Here is an 18952-nt window from a genome sequence, read left to right on the forward strand (position 1 = left end):
CTCAAAAAAAAAAAAAAAAAAAAGTGAATTGATATATGTAAATATCAAAATGGGATCTGTAAACATTCCTATGTTCTTTTCTCCCATACTCAGCACTATAATTGATGATTGAGATCCAAGTAACTACCCAGCAGCTCCCTTCATGTCTATCTGTGATCTAGAGTCAGGATAGAGACAGGCGCAGCTCCTGGGGTGACTACCCGGTGGCTGCTCCCTTGTCTGTCTGTGATCTCATGTCAGGACAGAGATATGTGCAGCTCTGAGTGTAACTACCTGGCTGTTCCCTTCATGTCTGTGATGGAGAATCAGGACAGAGACAAGCACAGCTCTTGGTGTGATCAGGCCTACCATTCTCTCACAGTGTGTATTTGGTGCTAACTGTGACCTAACACTGTGCTTAGTGCCATGAAAGTGGGACCAGTAAGATGTATTCCCCCTGCCTGAGATCGTTACATCCTGCCAGAACGTCACACCAGCTTCCGTTCAGCTGCACGTGCTTGTTGATGGAGAAATCACGTGTGTTTTCTAGCTTCCCTAGGGTGGAACTTGCATCTGGCACAGGGATTCCTTCTGATTTCTGAGCCCTGTCCTACCAAGTGTTGCAGGCCATCACGGCCTCAGTGTCTCCACACAGAAGACCTCTAGATGCCCCCAGGGCCAGCCTAGCATCCCCTGAAACCTCCCTGTCCTGGCCTGTTCTCCTGAGGCCACGGGAGCCCATGCCCAGAGCTTGTGACATCAGTGGAAGCACGTTAAGCTCATGCCGCAAGAGCCACAGGGACGACCTACCACCAAAGAGCCCTGCCAACCCCCTGTTGCTTCAACCTGTGCGGTCCTGATGGTGCTGCTGTCTCCTACTGTCCCAGCCACAGGTGTCTCCTCCACATACCCTCCCTGGCTCCTGCTGCCTGGCCCATCTGCCCATGGTGGATCTGTGAGCTCTGGCCTCCAGGTCTTCCGCAGCCTCCACGAGCTGCACAGGCCCATGGCCCTCATCCAGACTTCGACCAGTGTTGGGGACTCAGAACTTACTGGAGAGCAGAGTGGTGATGTGGTGTGTCAGCCATGCCGGTGTCACCATGGAGAGCACCCCAGCCTCCAACACAGCTGCCGCTCCTTAGGAATTCAGGGACACGTGAATATTCACACTCATGACCAATAATGACCATAGGTCACTTCAAGTCAAGTGAGGCAGTACCCAAGGAGTGCCCATGTTGCCCCCTAAAGACCCAGCTTCAGAGCTTTTTTGGGACTTGAAGTCGCAGATGATGGCTCATGGACCTGCCCCCAAAGCATTCTTCCCGCCAGAGGCCAGCAGGCATGGCACTGTGCACTGGTGACCCCTGGTGCTGCCTCCAGGAAGAGGCCAACACGCACAGTGTTGTGCACTGGAGACCCCCAGCACTGCCTCCAGCAAGAGGCCAGGAGGCACAGTGCTGCACATTGGTGACCCCCAGCACTGCCTCCTCGTCCTTACTCTTGGGGGGTGGGGTCTTGGGAAGTAGGACATGGTGGCTGAGTGCCCTGAAATGGAGGGTCCCTTAAGAGGCAGTTGTCCAGCAACCCTAAGGAAGTGTTAGTTACCAAGTTCTAGAAGCAGCCTCCCATCCCTTAGAACTCTACTCTTTTCTCTGAAAATCCTGCTGGTTAAGAATCACTGACCAGTCCTTCCAGACATCAACAACCAATGTAAGGTTCTCAGAGCTTTCCCTGGGGATTTAGAAACTCAGTAAACCTCACTCCCATACCTGAGGCTGAGTTTCCCAGATGGCTTCACTTTGAAGATCTGCCCAGAAGCATCAGAACCCCGGATACGCTGCTAGAGCGTGCACAGGAATTGCCAAAGAGTGTGGCACTGCCCACAGCCCACAGGAGTGTCCATGTCCCATCTGACATGTCCCCAGGGAGACTGGCGGCTGCCACTGGGAAATGTCAGCCGGCCACTGAGATTCCAGACGCTCTGATATGAAGACTCATTCGGACTCTCTGGCGGTCCATCTCTGTGCTGCTCATGCAGTCATGCTGACCTCCACCTAGGACAGGCCTCGTGCAGCTGGGGACCCCTCCATGGTCAGGTCCACGCAGTGGGGAGGGACCCTGTGTGCAGGAAGAGAGGTCTTGCTGGAGGAGGGCTCTCCTGAACGTGCCTCCACTGCTGCTTTTCTTCTTTAATCTGTTTTCCTTTCTCCCATCGGATCCACTTCAGTCTGACATAGTTGCAGTTCTAGTGCACAAACACAAAGAAGTCTCATCCTCACATGAGGGATGTGGAGGCGTTCCTCAAGCAGGCCTCATGTTGCGTGGTTTTCTGGTGCACGTGGAACACGCTGAACGGCCCCTCTCGGGGTGCCTGCCCTGGCCTGTGCTGTCTTGGTCCTCATTTCCCAATGCCGAGGACACACCGTGCTGGCTCCCCTCCGTCCTGCGGCCCCATCAGGACTCCTGTTGGAGGCTGAGCGGCCCCCCGCTGCGTCTCACCTCCTCCTCCGGTTCCCAGCTCAGCCCACACTCCAAGGCTGGCCTGACTTAGAGCTGCAGCAAGCCAGACTGCCGTGCCTCTCGCCCCTCTCCCCTTTGCCTTGGGCCCTCCGAGATGCCCCTACCCCCGTGGATGTGTGGGCTCCTCCAGGGCCACCCCAGGCCCCTTGGGGGGGGTCCCTCTCCCATCCCCACTTAGGAGTTCCCAGTAGAAGCCGCAGGTGAGAGGGAGCCGCCATCACCCACTCCCTGCCTGTGATCTGTGAGCCCTGGAGACTGATGTCTTGATGTGAAAACACTGGGCCCACTGTCTGGGTGAGAGCCACAGTTTAGACCATGGGAAGGACCGCCTTTATCTGAGCCACGTGAGGCCTGTCTGGAGCTTGTTTAATAGAACATGTACAGCAAACGCATGCCTGCAGTGAGATGCTGAAAGTGTCCCTGGAGAGAGAGGCAGGGCCTCTCCATTCCTGCCTGCCGTCCCCAGCCTCACCGAGAACTGTGTTCATCAGAATCCCTGGTTTCTTTTTTTTTGAGTTGGAGTCTCACTCGGTCGCCCCGACTGGAGTGCGGTGGCCGCTCCTGGCCACCGCAGCCTCGACCTGCTGGGCTCCGGCGATCCTTCCGCCTCCGCCGTCTGAGTAGCTGGAACTACAGGCGCGCGCTACCACGCCCAGCTAATTTTTGATTTATTGTAGAGATGAGGTCTCGAACCCACGAGCTCAGGCAGTCCACTCACCTCAGCCTCCCAAAGACGCAGGATTACAGGCTGAGCCACCGAGCCTGACTAGAATTCCTGGTTTCTATGGAACTGTTTCCAAAATGCGGAGGGCCCTTCAGAACTGTTGTGGTTTTGGTGTTTGTCTGAGGATCAGACTAGTTTCATTCCAGCCGTATTTTTGTTGTTGATATCTTTAGTGGACCTCACTGCTTCCTCTTTGGGGCTTCTCAGACTGTGGTGCGTGTCACCCAGAGGCTTGCTAGACCCCAGCCTCAGAGTCAGACTTGTGTGTCTGTGCTGGGCTGGGGAGCTACACGCACACAGGCTCACAGGCTCCAGACGTTGCAGCCACATGGGAGGACCATGGCTCCATGTGAATGAGCTGTGCAGAACTCGGTGTGATCGGATATGTAGGAAAGGTCACTGTGCAGTTATCATGGCCAGTTCCAGTGTGTGACAGTCATCAGTCCTGCACCTCTAGCCCTGTACCCTGGCACTGTCACCCCAAGGGTAGCAATTCAGGGTGACAGTTGTCAGTACTGTGCCTCCAGCTCCATCTCCTGGCACTGTCACTCCAAGGGTGTCAGTTCCTGGAATGTGACAGTCATCAGTCTTGTGCTTCCAGCCCTGCACCCTGGCACTGTCACGCTGTCACTCCAAGGGTGTCACCTTGGGAAGCCTTCGTCAGGCAGCATGAGTGTCTCACACTAAGCCCAACTGGTAAATGGTAGCAGCTGCCATCACTACTTGATAAAAACTACACTGAAGAGAATGGTGCTTGGTTTAGAATTATGTCTTCCAGGATTCTCAGTACTTTAGTTTGTTTTTACAGAATTAAAATGAAATGAACTGTTTTAACTTCTTGAATAAATGCAGCATTTGGGGATAGGGTTTTAGCACTTCCATGCCAAAACATCCAGTGATTCAGAACAAGCAAAAACTGAGTCCAGCCACCCTGGACGTCGCTTCCGTGAGCAGCGATGCAGTCTGGATTTCAGAGTCTTGGCAATTGAGTGTTTCTGTTCTCCATGTGAAAACTGAGGAGGGAACAAGTGCTCTGGCCCATATGCCAGCATGTCCGCCTCTCATGGGAGTGTCCCCAGGACCCGAGAGGCCTCTTGGATGGCGTTTCCTGTGTTTGCATGGCAGTGGCATTTTGACTTGTTTTAGCATGGTATTACTAAGGCTTCATTTTTAGATTGTGTTGTTGCTCCTTCTGTGTGAGTCTTAATGGTTTACTGCAGTTTTTTGTTTTGTTTTGTTTTTTTGAGTTGGAGTCTCACTCTGTCACTCAGACTGGAGTGCAGTGGCCACTCCCGGCCACCGCAGCCTTGCCTGCTGGGCTCCAGTGATCCTTCCGCCTCAGCCTTCCGAGTAGCCAGAATTACAGGCATGTGCTACCACGCCCGGCTGATTTTTTAATTTTATTGTAGAGATGAGGTCTCGCTGCCCAGGCGGGTCTCGAACCCGCGGGCTTAGGCAATCCACTCACCTCAGCCTCCCAAAGGCGCGGGATTACAGGCTGAGCCACCGAGCCCGGCTGATATTTTATTTATTGTAGAGACGAGGTCTTGCCAAGTTGCCCAGGTGGGTCTCGAATCTGCGGGCTCAGGCAGTCCTCTAGCCTTGGCCTCCCAAACTGCTGGGATTACAGGCTGAGCCACCGAGCCCAACTGTTTGTACACTTTTAAATGTTTAAAGAGAAAAGCAATCTTAGCTCGCTGGATACAGAAAAACAGGATGGGCCAGACGTGGCCACAGACTGCAGCTTGCTGGTCCCTGCACCAGGGCCAACCCTGCCTGAGCATTTGTGGTAATTATGGGGGCAAAGAATTACCCTTTACTCAGAGCACATCGCATCCTCTAACCCAGGTGTGCGGCTTACTGGTAAGACTCTACCAGTGGACATCTCTCAGAACTACTGCAGCTGTTCATAACTCAGCCACTCCTGAGATGCTGACACACACACCGAGTGGCCCAGGCGTCGTGCAGCCACAAGTGCACTCTGTCCTCTGGCCCTGAGCCTGTTCCCTGAGTCTGCAGGCGTTGTCATTAATACCTCTGGCCTGGTGCTCATTCAGCATCCGGGAGCCCCTGTCTCAGCTGCCTCGCCAGGTGCCCTTGGGCAACCCTATCACCCTTGTCCTAGCTTCCTCATCAGTAAAATGAGAGGTTGTAGGGGGAGGGGAGAGTGCACACGTGGAAAGCTCTCAAAGCAGCTCCCGACACGGCAGGTGCCGCGGGGGCGAGCTGGCAGCTGTGCTCTTGTCAACAGGGGCGTGCGTGGGCAGGGCCGGGGCTGCGGCGTCCCCAGCTGGCACCTGTGCCTTGCCCATGTTCCATGCACGCGGCCTCTGCATGTGTGTTAGCCTCCATGTGTCCCCCGCCACGGGGCCACGCTCATCCACTCAGGAGGGAGTGTAACAGCAGTGCCTCTGTCTCAGTGTAGACATTAATTCTCTTGTTTAAACAGAAATACAAGAAAGTATGCATGTAAACGTTTTGAAGGTGCCAGTTTGGAAAGCTGGATATTCCAGTGAGGCCACAGTTCACCAAAACATGTGTGAAACTCCCATTTTATAATTGCCATCAGAGGCAAGTGACAAAAAGCACAGGAAGTTCCATGTAAAAACTTTGCAAACAATATGTGCACACGTATACATATATGTACATGCCATATCTACTTGTAAATACGGATTGCATATATCTGTAAAATACATGCACACACACATGTATTTTTTTCACACATGTGCGTTCATACACATGAGCACACACTTTCCCAGCTCTTTCTGCCTCTTTCCCTCCTTCCTTTCTGTCAGCAAATGAGCGTTTATCACGCTTCGCCCATAGAAAGTGCTCGGTGAACACCGTCACTTTCCAAAATGCCCATCACATGCTCTTCACCTCCCAGGCGTTGAGATAAGCAGTTCCGTCGCAAGACAGGCTAAAAACCCAAATCTGTGCCTGCTTTGTGCTCACCTCCCCTTCCCCTCCACCACTTCCCCCGCCTGAGAGAGGCCCGTTCCGGCAGCCGTCTGGGTCGGTGTTTCCACCTGCTGTCTGTCCCTATTAGCCGTTTGTTAGGTCGCGCTGTGATTGCTTCAGTGGGAGTGAGGGTGGGGGAATCAAGCCCAGAGCCACAGCTGGAGCGGCGGAAGGCCAGCTGGAGAGCTCAGAGGAAGGCCAGACCTGGGTGTCCGGTCACGTGAGGACGGAGCCGTCCGAGCAGGTGACAGTGTGGCTTTCTCAGACTGTGGGGTCGGAAGCACTTTGCTTCTGCAGCAGCAAGTTGTACCCCTTAACTTGGAAGGGCACGGGCAGAGGCGATCGGCTTCCGCCTAGAGGAGGGTAGGCTGCGGGCAGGTCCAACATCAGAGCACCCAGGAATCACTGGACAGCGGATCCCGCCAGGGTCTCAGAGATGTGGCCTGACACACTTCAGTATTTCTAGATACAAACAAACCTGTCCTCATACTTATGGACAAAAGCAGGTCTTCCTGAGTGCTACATCTCAGGAGGTGCTAAATTGTGTATTATTCTGGGTTGGAAGAGATAGACCAAAATCACGTTAGAATGTCTAATGGTGGAGACATCAGTCTAGAGCTCACTGAGAAGAACCACTTAAGAAGAGACTAGAAAGAGTGGAGCCATCATGATTGTAGCGCTCAGAGGCATGGGAGGGATGTTTAGAAAGTTTCAAACGGTGAGAAGCTGACAGGGGACAGTGGATTGACTTCCTGGCTTCAGGGAAGGGGACATGTTGGAGATTCGCTGGATACGATTCACTAATCGGGCCTTGAAGACTCCGAAGGGCCATTTGATGTTTCAGCTAAGATAGCATTGGTGCCCCTAAGAATGCAGTCCTTGTACACTGTCAGAGGCAGAATCCAGTTCCAGGGATCTCGGAGGTGAATGGGGGTTGGGAGGTGAGAAGAGAATTGAGCTGTCCTTTCATGCATGGAAGTTAAAATGTGAGCCTCAGCCGGGCTCAGTGGCTCAGCCTGTAATCCCAGCGCTTTGGGAGGCTGAGGTGAGCGGATTGCCTGAGCCCGCGGGTTCGAGACCCGCCTGTGCCGCAAGACCTCATCTCTACAATAAATAAAAAAAATCAGCCGGGCGTGGTAGCGCATGCCTGTAATCCCGGCTACTGGAAAGGCTGAGGCGGAAGAATCGCCGGAGCCCAACAGGTCGAGGCTGCGGTGGCTGGGAGCGGCCACCGCACTCCAGTCCGGGCGACAGTGAGACTCCAACTCAAAAAAAAACAAAAAAAAACTACTTCTCAAGGATGAGCTGAGCTGAGCAGTCTCAGTTCACTGGATGCTACTGGTGGGAATCTTTAGTGGTTCCTGCCAGGAGTGTTGAGTGCATCCATTAGGGTATTCTTTGATCCCTTTGATAGGAATGTATTTTAAGGAAATAATGAGATTCAGACAGAGAGCTCTATGTGCACATATTGATCGCATTATTTGTGGTGGGACCCCCGGGGCTGAGTTCCTGTCCAGATGGAAGGAACTCCAGGTGTAACTTCCTCTCGGGCTGCGTCATCCTTGCGGTCACTGTAGACCCTCTGTCCTCTCTGAGGTGAGAGCCCACATCAGGCTCCCTGACCATTCTTAGGGATCACATTGCCATTGGGAACCTCGAGACTTGGATCCTCTAATGTAGCAGCTTCCAGGGATTATATAACTTCTGAGAAACATTCTTATGTGCAACTAGAGAGGGGAAAGTAACAGTAATTGCACAGTGCATTTTTCTTTATACTTTTCTCTAAGCAAAATAGTGTTCACTTAAGAACGAGCAGAGGCTGGGCTCCGTGGCTCATACCTGTAATCCCAGCACTTTGGGAGGCGGAGGCGAGAGGATTGCCTGAGCCCAGGGGATTGAGACAAGCCTAGGCAACTTGGCAAGACCTGGTCTCTACAATAAAATAAAATATAAATTAGCCAGGCGTGGCGGCATGCGCCTGTAGTTCCAGCTACTTGGAAGGCTGAGGTGGAAGGATCGTTGGAGCCCAGCAGGGTTGAGGTTGTGGTGGTCATGAGCGTGCCACTGCACTCCAGCCTTGGGTGACAGTGATACTCCAACTCAAAAAAAAAAAAAGAGCATGCAGAAATCAGTACATTAAGAAAGTACAGGAAACAGGTATTTTTATTGGCTCTTTAAATTGTGTTACCAGTGTGACCTCATGGAAGTTATTTATGGTTACATGATTCCTGTAAACGTCTCCCACATGTTCCCGAAGGTGGCGCGGCCAAGCCTCCGTTCTGCCGTGTGCTTCTCGGCGCCGTCTGTTCTGTCTGAAATAGGTATGGGCACTCCTGCTCGCTGTTGGTTCCCTCCTGGGACATTTTTCTGCCCTTTATGCTCTGCCTGTGCTACGCCTGTGGTGTAAGGGAAAGTCTCTTGGAGAAGGCATAGTTGAATCCTGTTTTTATCCACTCTGTCTGTTTTTAACCACTCCGTGTCTTTAGGGTGGAGAGTTTAATCAACACACTTAAAGTAACGACTGACGGGAAGGACTTACTGTCATGGTTGTGTTGGTTGTTCTGGTGTGTCTTGTGGCTATTCTGCCCTCCTGCTGCCTGCCTTTGTGTCTGATTTTTTTCGTAGTGATACGGTTTGGTTCTTCTCTCATTTTCTGAATCTTATATAGTTATTTTCTTTGTAGTTACAATGGAGATTACACGAAACCCCTTAAGTTATAAGAATTCATTTTTAACTGACGAGCAACTGCATAAAAATATTAATTCCGTCACCTCCCCCCACCTTGCTATCGATGTCACAGATTACACCTCTTGATGTTCTGTGACCGCAGCTCGGCTTTATGGTTGTGATTATTCTTCACGGTTTTATCTTTTCGGTCACACACACTCATTACAAGTGGTGTCTCCACTGCCATGACAGCACTCGGGTCCCCGTCTCCCACGAGCGTTGCGCAGGTGTGAGCGTCCATGCTGCTGCCTTGCAGTCTTTCGTTTCCGCCGGAAAGACCCTCTGTAGCCACTGTGTCTGGCAGATCTGGCGGCCGTGACCTCCCCCAGCTTCTGTTTTTCCAGAAGGTCTCACCTTGGCCTTCCCTTCCTCTTCTGTACTTACCTTTTGACGCTAGACTCGTGTGTGTGTCTGCCGCAGGGGCCTACTGCATGATGGTGAGAGTGGGCTTCTGGCTCCTCCGCTGCCCAGCAGTGAACAGCGTGCCCACACACGACGCCAGCCCTCGCTGCTCTCCCACTCTCCCCTCCTTTGGAGTCCTCGGTGTCTGTTGTTTACACCTTCACGTCCGTGTGTACAGTGTTCAGCTCCCACTTACAAATGAGAACATGCAGTATTTGATTTTCTGTTTCTAAGTTCACTTGGGATGATGACTCCCAGTGCTGTCCATGTTGCTGCAGAGGACATGATTTTATTCTTTTTTGTGGCTGCGTAGTATTCCATGGTGTGTATATGCCACATTTTCTTTATTCAATCAACCATTGACGGACACATAGGCTAGATTCATGATTTTGCTGTTGTGAAAAGTGCTTGATAAACGTATGGTGCAAGTATCCTTTTTATGTAACGATTGCTTTTCCTTTAGGTCGACATCTGGTAGTGGAATTGCTCAGTCAAATGTTAGTTCTATTTTTAGTTCTTTGAGATATCTCCATACTGTTTTTCAAGAGGTTGAATGGTTAATTTGCATTCCCACCGACTGTGTATAAGTGTACCTTTTCTCTATATTCATACCAATATGTGTTGTTTTCTGACTTGTTTTGAGTGTCATTTTAATAGTAGCCATTGTGACTGGTGTAAGATGATACATCAGTGTGGTTTTAATTTGTATTTCTGTGGTTAGTGACGTTGAGTGTTTTTTTTCATGTGTTTGTTGGCCCCTTGTACTTTTTTTGAAAAATGTCTGTTCATGTCCTTTGCCCAGTTTTTAACAGGGTGGGTATTTTTTCTCATTTAGTTGTTTGAGTTCCTTGTTCTTGGCAAATGTTTTCTCCTGTTCTGTTCTGTTTCTTTTACTGTGCAGAAGCCTTTTAAGTTGTTTAAATCCCACCCATCTGATGTTGGTTTTGGCGCATTTGCTTTTGGGGTCCTCATCATAAATTCTTTGCCTAGACTGGTTTCCAGAAGAAGAGTCTTTCCTGGGTTTTCTTCTAGGATTTTTATAGTCTCAGGTCTTAGGTTTAAGTCTTTAATCCCCCATGCGTTAATTTCTTATATGGTGAGAGATAAGGGTCCAGTTTTCATTTCTCTGAGCGTGGCTAGCCAGTTTTCCCAGCACAACGTATCGAACAGGGTGTCCTTTCCTCATGGTTTGTCTTTGTCGACTTTGTCAAAAGTCAGATGGTTGTCGTTATGTGTCTTTATTACTGGGTTCATTATTCTGTTTCACTGATCGAGTAGCCTTTTTTTCTTTTTACTAGTACCATGCTGTTTTAGTTACTGTAGCCTTGTGGTACAATTTGAAGTCAAGCAGTGTGATGTTCCCAAATGTGTTCTTTTTGCTTTGGATTGTTTTGGCTATTTAGGCTTTTTGAGGGGTTCAATATGAATTTTAGGATTGTTATTTCTAATTCTGTTTTTAAAAAATGATGGTGATTTCGTAGGGCTTGCACTGAATCTGTCTGGGGCAGTGTGGTCATGTTAGCAATATTGATTCCAGTCCATGAGCATGAGATGTTTTTTCATTTCTTTGTGTTTGTGATTTGGTTCATCAGTGTTTTGTAGTTGTCCTTGTAGAAATTATTCACCTTCTTAGTTAAATATATTCCTTGGTATTTTATCTTTTTTGCATGGCTGTTGCAAATGAGATTAAGTTCTTGATTTGGTTCTCAGCTTGAACACTATTGGTGTACAGAAATGCTACTGATTTTTGCATATTGATTTGTATCCTGAGACCTTACTGAAGTCATCTATCAAGTCTAGGAGTCCTCAGGGTTTTCTAGGTATACAATCATGAACAGAGGTAATTTGATTTCCTCTTTCCAATTTGAATGCATTTTATTTCTTTCTTTCGCCTAATTGCTCTGGCTAGGACTTCCAGTATTTGTTGAACAGGAATGGTGAGAGTGGATATCCTTTCCTGGTTGTGATTCTTAGGGGGATGCTTCTGACTTCCTCCGTTTACTCTGATGCTGGTTGTGGGTTTGTCATATATGGCTCTTACTATTTTGAGATATCTTCCTTCAATACTTAGTCTGTTGAGAATTTTCATCATGAAAGAATGTTGGGTTTTACCAGATTTTTTTTGCATGTGTCAAGATGCGCATATGGTTTTTGTTTTTAGTGTTGTTTATGTGGTGAATCACATTTATTGATGTGTGTACGCTGACCCATTCTTGTATCCCTGTAATAAAACCCAGTTGATGGTGTCAGTTTTTTTTTAATGTATTGTTGGATTCACTTTGCTAGTATTTTGTTGAGGATTTTTTTGCATCTCTGTTCATCCAGGGATATTGGTCTGTAGTTTTTTTTGATGTGTCCTTGCCTGATTTTTGTGTCAGAGTGATACTGGATTCATAGAATGAGTTAGGGAGGACTCCCTTCTTGATTTTTTGGAGTAATTTCAGTAATATTGGTACCAGCTCTTCTTTGTATGTCTAAATTGGCTGTGAATCCATCTGATCTTGGAGATTTTTCTGGTTGGAAGATTTTTTTATTACTGATTTTATTTTATTATGTGTTATTGGTCTGGTCAGAATTTCTGTTTCTTCTTGATTCAGTCTTGGGAAGTTGCATATTTCCATGACTTTATTCATTTCCTCTAGGTTTCCTAGTTTGTGTGCATAGAGCTGCTTGTAGTAGTCTCTGCTGATATTTTGTATTTCTGTGGCGTTAGTTGTAATGTCATCTTTATGATTGCCAGTTGTACTTATTTAAATCTTCTCTCTTTTATTGTTGGTTAATCTAGCTAGTGGTCTGTCAATTTTGTTTATTTTCATTTTTAAAGGAGAGTTTTGTCAGATATAGTATTCTTAGTTGAGAGGTGTATTTCTTCTTTTAGCACTTAGAATAAATCATCCCACCACTTGTTTGCCTGTAATATCTCATTTGAAAAATCTGCTGTTAATCTTATTGGTGCTCCTTTGTAGGTGACAAGTTCCTTTCCTTTGGCTGGTTTCAAGATGCTCTGTCTGCGACTTTGGACAGCTTGGTTATAATGTGTGCCAGTGTCAGCCTTTTGGGGCTCATCATAGTTGGAGTCCTCTGAGCTTCTTGAATGTGGATGTCTGTTGCTTCCCAGATTGGGGAAATTTCGGCCATTATTTCTTCACATAAGCTCTTTACCCTATACTTTCTTCTCTTTCTGGAACTCCCTTGATGCTTATATTGATCCACTTGATGGTATCCTGTAATTCCTATAGACTTTCTTCACTTTTCTTCATTGTTTTTTCTTTTTCCCTCTGACTTGATAATTTCAAATGACCTGTTTTTGAGTTAATGGATTCTTTCTTCTGCTTGATCAAGTCTGCTAACAGTCCTCTTTATTGAATTTTCCAATTCAATAAAGAAATTCAAAATTTCTGTTTATTGTTTTCTTTAAGTTTCTGTCTCTTTGTTCATAATTTCACTTTGTTCATTTATTATTTTCCTGACTTTGTTTAGTTGTCTTACAACACAGTGAACTTCTTTAAATGATTATTTTGAATTATTTGTCAGGTAATTCATAGATCTCCTGTTTTTTATTTGTTTGTTTGTTTTTTTGAGTCGGAGTCTCATTCTCTCACCCAGGCTGGAGTGCAGTGGCATGCTCATGGCCATTGCAGTCTTGACCTTCTGGCTCAGGCGATTCTTCCACCTCAGCCTTCCGAGTAGCCGGAACTACAGGAATGCGCCATCACGTCCAGCTACTTTTCTTATTTATTGCAGCAACAAGGCCTCGCCAAGTTGCCCAGGCTGGTCTTGAACCCCTGGACTCAGGCAATCCTCTCCCCTCTGCTTTCCAAAATGCTGGGATTACAGGTTTGAGCCACCGTGTTCAACCCAAATCTCTATTTTTTAGGGTTGGTTTCTGGAGATATATTTAATTGGGCTATGCATCCTTGTTTTTTGTTATAATTTGTTGAAATCTGACCACTTGAAAAAAGAGTCAGTTCTTCACATCTCTACAGACTGGCTTTGTATAGAAGAAGACCTTCACCAGTCAGCCTGGCTAGAGAGTATGGGGCCTTGTAAAGCTCTCACGGGGAAGCATTTCCTCCCTGGCCTTGACCGTGTGATTTTCCAGTTAAAGAGGCCTGCCGACTTCTCTGTTAGGACCTTGCCCCTTGTACTCCCTGGTACCCGTCTGCAGCACTGAAGGACTTCTGGGGCCACAGCGAGCTACAGAGCACTCTGGTTCTATGTGACCCCAGCTACCTGGGCATGCCGGTTCCTCATGTGCACTCCAAGTCAGCTGAGCCAGAACCAGTCCCTTCAGCTGCTCCCAAGCCAGAGCACTGGACACAAGTCCACTTGCTTCTTGCCTCCAAGGGAGGAGCCATGGCCGGACTCCTCCTGCCAGCTGAGAGCGGTGCTGGTGGCCCGGTTCCACAACCAGCTCCCAAGCTGTCTAGTCTTAGCAGGCATCAGGCATCCCAGGGCGATGGGCTCGAGTTGGGTGAGATGGAAACAGAGTCCCCGGGCATCCCAGAGACCAGAATGTTGGCGGTTCACTCACTCTTCTCTTCCCCCAAGAGCAGAGCTGTGACATGGGCTTCTGCCATGTGGGCTGCTGCGGTGCGGGCTTCTCCACGTCGTGCGCAGTGTCATTTCGGGGGAGGGCCAGCATGGTTTAAGTGGAACAGCTCTTACCTGTTTCATGCAACTGGTCTTGGCTTTGAGACTGCTTGGGGTACCCTGACTTCCTAACTGATCTCTGGAGTTCTCATAAAGGCTTGGACATTGTGAAATCGGTGTCTCTGGGGAGGGGGAGTGAAGTCTCGGACTTCCTGTTCTGCCATCTCACTGACTGCAGAATCCTAAATCTTTTGATAAATACCACCAAATTACTCTCAGCTTTTTTGTTTATTTCACTTGCTAACCTGATATTCTGCCATTTTAATAGGTAAAACTGTCTCACATTTAGAATTAAATTGTAAAATATGGTCATATAAAAGAACGTAGTAGGTCGGGTGTGGTGGCTCATGCTTGTGACCCTAGCACTTGGGGAGGCTGAGGCAGGAGCTTGAGGTCAGGATTTAGAGACCAGCCTAGGCAACACAGCAAGGCCTCATCTTTGCAAAAAATAGAAAAATTAACTGGGCATGGTAGTCCATGCCTGTAGTCCCAGCTACTCAAGAGGCTGAGGTGGGAGGATCACCGGAACCTCGGAGGTTGAGGCTGCAGTGAGCCCTGATCATAGTGAGTGTGCCACTGCATGCCAGCCTGGGCAACAGAGCAAGAGCCCAACTCAAAAGGAAAAAAAATACAGTAGCACTTCTAAGTTCTGATGCACATTAGTCAAACAACAGTTAACGGAGCTGAGACAGAACCAGAACCTCATGTTGTGCCAACATGTCTCCTCCCGCTCTGTCTCCTGTGGCCCCACAGCTGACCACTGTGAGTTTATATTTTATATACTTTGTTTTATATTTGTTCATTCCTTTTTCATATATAATTTTATTGTATCATCAACAGTATAGTTTGTCCTCTTTTTTAGCCTTCCAAAAAGGCATCTTTCAACCCAGAGGGTTCTAACTTGCTCTTTCTCACCTATTTCTAAGGCTGTGGAAGGTGAGACTTTTTAAATATATTTATTGGCTATTTGTTGTTTACTTTGGAAATTATCTCCTGACCTCGTTCGTTTTGTACAGGAATTCTTTTTTTTGGCATAGATAAGTTTCAAGATTCTCTTTTATTTTATTTTATTTTATTTTGAGTTGGAGTCTCACTCTGTCGCCCAGACTGGAGTGCAGTGGCCGCTCCTAGCTACCGCAGCCTCGACCTGCTGGGCTCCAGCAATCCTTCCACCTCAGCCTTCCCAGTAGCCGGAATTACAGGCATGCGCTACCACGCCCGGCTGATTTTTTGATTTATTGTAGAGATGAGGTCTCACTGCCCAGGCGGGTCTCGAATCCGCGGGTTCAGGCAATCCACTCACCTCAGCCTCCCAAAGGCGCGGGATTACAGGCTGAGCCACCGAGCCCGGCCAAGATTCTCTTTCATACTAAACTTTATGATTCTAAGATTTTTTTTCTAACAAAAGAAATAAAAGTAGCAATTGGAAGTTTGGGTGTTAATTGATAGATAAGTTAGATAAATTGATCTTCAAATTTTTATTTTCTGAACATATTATTAATTGCCCTTTAGGAGATAATGATTGCACATTGTTATAGTGAAACAAAGATAATAATTTCCAAAACTGTATCATTTTATTTAAGCATAAAATCCACACAGACTTCCAAATGCTAATTGTCTTCATTATACCTGCCTATGGGTGGCATTGTTACTCTGTGAAAGTTGGTTGACAATGAGTAAACGGTGGCATTTACAATATACTCCCACTGGTCTTAATGATGAAACTGTTTAAAAATCTGCACTTACGGTTTTTCAGCGACAACTGAAGTTTTTCAAGAGGTCGGGATTGATTCATTTAGTTAGAGTCTCACTCTGTCGCCCAGGCTGGAGTGCAGTGGCACGCGCATGGACATCGCAGCCTCGACCTGCTGGTCTCAGGCGATCCTTCTGCCTCAGCCTTCCAAGTAGCTGGAACCCCTGGGCTCAGGTAGTTCACTCACCTCGGCCTCCCAAAGTGCTGGGTTTACAGGTGTGAGCCACCGTACCTGGCTAGGTTTTATTTTTTAAAGGGTTGCTTTTTCCACAGAATTTGAGCCTTTCAAGCTGGGAATTGTGTATTGGGATTTCAGAAGAGTTTGGGGTACCTGAAGGAAATATTAGAGTTTAGTTGCTGACTCATATCAATATAAAAAGGGAAGCACGAGAAATATATTGCCCAGAGCCATGGTTTTCAAGCTTAATTGACCTGAGCTCCCGCAGGCAGTTTGAAAAACACCCATATACATTTCTGAATAGGAAAAAATGACTTTGTTTTAGCAAGAAATTAGAGAGGAACAAAATAATTTAAAACACCCTGAAGTGCATAGACATTTTCAGTGCATCAAGGAGTTTTATTTTTCCAACAACATCCATGATAGGGAAAGGGTAATGTTTTGGGTAAAACCCAGCAGGGACATGTGACTTGGGGTCAGCTGGCTCATCTTAATGTGTGTGGATTTTAAAGACCATCCTGATTTCTTCCCAGAGGCAGTATCAGTACCTAAAACATGAATAGACTCAAAAAAGAAATTGTCGATGTATTTTATTGGACTACTCATTGAAAGTGAGGCTTACATAATAGAAAAAAATACCACTGTAGGAATTTTAAGGGGAAGAAATAAAAACTGTGGGGCTAGAGTCCTTCTTTCATAAAAGATATGAATAGACATTTCAGGCTAAAAAGCACCCGCCAGTGTTTCCTATCGTGTTAGTGTTCAGCCCCGCCTGAGAACCTTCGGTGATACAGACTGTATTCTTTCTGTCCTTGGGCAGCTGTCATTCCTTTTAAGTCCTTCCTTGTATCAAGCCAAGGTCGAATCCTCTTCTGTAAGAACCTTCTCCATGTTTGAAAAAGCCCGTGTGTGAGGTGGGTTCGCTGCCCTAGCTGTGTCCCAGGTGTTGTGGTGTGGCTTGAAGCCTCTCGCCAGCCTCGGGAGGAGGTGGGTGCCAGGGCTCATGCTGGTCTTCCTGCTTGTTTTTCCTTCAAGGATGTGGTAGTCAGGGCAGTCTTTTAACTTTGCTCAAGTTCTTCTGTGCAGTGGAAACCTGCACTAGGCACACGTGTGGCAGGGCACATGCAAGGCGACACCTCAGTGATGCTTCATCTGGGTGACAGGTTTGCCACAAGCGATTTCTTTTGAATTTTGGAAAACAGGTTACATCCCTAAGACACTGGCTTCCAAATGACATAGTCTGCCTGTTTGCTGGCAAACACGTGTGCCTTAAGATGCATAACGTACTGTTGTTTTCTTGACATATTAAACAACTGCATTTTTATTTTTGTGTCTTCAGACAGTGGCCAGAACTGCAGTGCCAGCAGTAAGAGTGAGCGGCTGAGTGCCAAGCTCAGAGCTTTACCCGGGACAAATGACCCTTATGAGAGCAGCAGCAACAAAGAAATAGGCAAGTGTGGCCCTCCCACCCACCTCCCCAGGCATGGGGGTCTGCGGAGACGGCGAGGTGCAAGAAGTGTGGCTGGGAATTGCCAGGGATTCGATGTACATAGACAGACGCCCTGTTCACTCTGAGCTGTCCAGCTCTGACTGTGCGGCTGACTGGTCTCACGTGTGTTGTTTTTCTTTTTAACACTAACATAACTGTCTGTCTGAACCTAGATGCCTCCTATGTGGACCCACTTGGCCCTCAAGTAGAAAGACCAAAAACTGCAGCCCGAAAAAGAAGCGAAGAGGATGACTTTGCTGATGAAGAGTTAGGTGGGGACTTGCTTCCAGAGTAGCACCCCGCTTCAGTGTGCTGCTATCCTCCGATGCTGGATTGCTGTGAGACAGGACTCCTACCCAGCTTCGACGAAGCGTCCAAACACGAGCTTTGTCCACTGTTAAAACTTTAATTGGGTGTATTCTGTTCTATGGATTTGGGTTTAAGCTGTGGGATTCTTTTCTCTTTTTTTAATGCAACAAAAACGTGAAAGTAATACTTTAGGCCAGTGACTTCCTCATCTGTTGAAAAACATTGACCCACAGGAAGAAGTAAACTTCGTAGCACAACCCGCCTAGTACCTGCACGCAAATGTTCTCACAGATGTTCATCACCATCGTTACAGTGCAGCCCAGCTTGATATTTTCTGTCATCTCATTAAAACAAAATAAAGTGCTAGCAGTGAAATCACAACACTGATCTCACTGCAGCTTGAAAAGTACTGTGTTAGGACATATTCCTGGTGAATCTTTATCCAAAGTAGATTTCGTGTCTAGAAACGATCGATCTTTGGAAGTTTTGCCTGGTGGGGATCATGACACTGAAGTTATGTCGTGGAGCATTTTGAAGTCTAATGAGAGGGAACATCAAGCTGTAACCCACTGCTCCCCTCTCTGATGCCTTTCTCCCTTCAGGCCAGTGGGTACCAACAGCACCGAGCAGTGGCAGCCCCTAAGATTGCTTTTCCCATGTGTGACTCAGGCTGCCTGCAGTTTTGTTTTGTCTTGGACAGTGTCTCCCTGTGTTTCCCAGGCTGGCCTCAAAATCCTGGGCTCGAGCCTCCCGCCTCAGGCTGGGAGTGGCTGCGACTGCAGGCACGCACCGCCATGCCTGGCGCCTGCCTGCAGTTTTCCTTAGCAATGTTGGTGGGTTGAGTCTGTCCGGAGAAAGTGCAGTGATGGGGCAGTCAGGAGAAGGGGCTCAGCTTTCCAGGGCAGAATGGCCCCCTCCCCATGTGTCACACTCCACAAGAAAGCTCGCTGTTGTCAGGCACAGCACGAGGGAAACCAAAGTGAGGCCTCGATCTTGCTTCCAAGGTGGGCTGTGATCTCAGGGGGCAGGTGCCACAAATACACGAAAGTCTAGTATGTGCAGGGAACTGTGCAAGACTCAGGTGTGCAGGAGTGAAGGAGACAGAACTGCGGGACTTCAGACTCAAGTACAGGTAAGAAGATGGCGTGGAGCAATGCAACAGGTAGTGATGGCGACAGGAGGGCCTCTAAGAGGCAGCCTTCATGTCAACACCAGGCAGAAAAGCACGTGCCAGCTCACTGGTAGGAGGATGATCTG

General features: G+C 47.9%; 1 protein-coding gene across 2 annotated transcripts in view; it reads left to right on the forward strand.

Annotated features, from left to right (window-relative positions):
- IFT88 (intraflagellar transport 88) overlaps nt 1–18104 on the forward strand; it is a 96769-nt gene extending 78665 nt beyond the window's left edge. Inside the window, exons 24-25 of one of the 2 annotated variants that reach the window (XM_008067985.1) lie at nt 17237–17347; nt 17560–18104. In XM_008067985.1, coding sequence (XP_008066176.1) covers nt 17237–17347; nt 17560–17681 — 233 coding nt within the window. In that variant the 3' untranslated portion in view covers nt 17682–18104. The remainder of the gene's footprint in view (nt 1–17236; nt 17348–17559) is intronic. The other variant, XM_008067984.2, reaches the window with a different exon arrangement.
- The last annotated feature ends 848 nt before the right edge of the window (nt 18105–18952 follow it).

This window comes from Carlito syrichta, unplaced genomic scaffold (assembly GCF_000164805.1).
Source record: "Carlito syrichta isolate Samal-C Ts95f unplaced genomic scaffold, Tarsius_syrichta-2.0.1 Scaffold309850, whole genome shotgun sequence".
Lineage (NCBI taxonomy): Eukaryota > Metazoa > Chordata > Mammalia > Primates > Tarsiidae > Carlito > Carlito syrichta.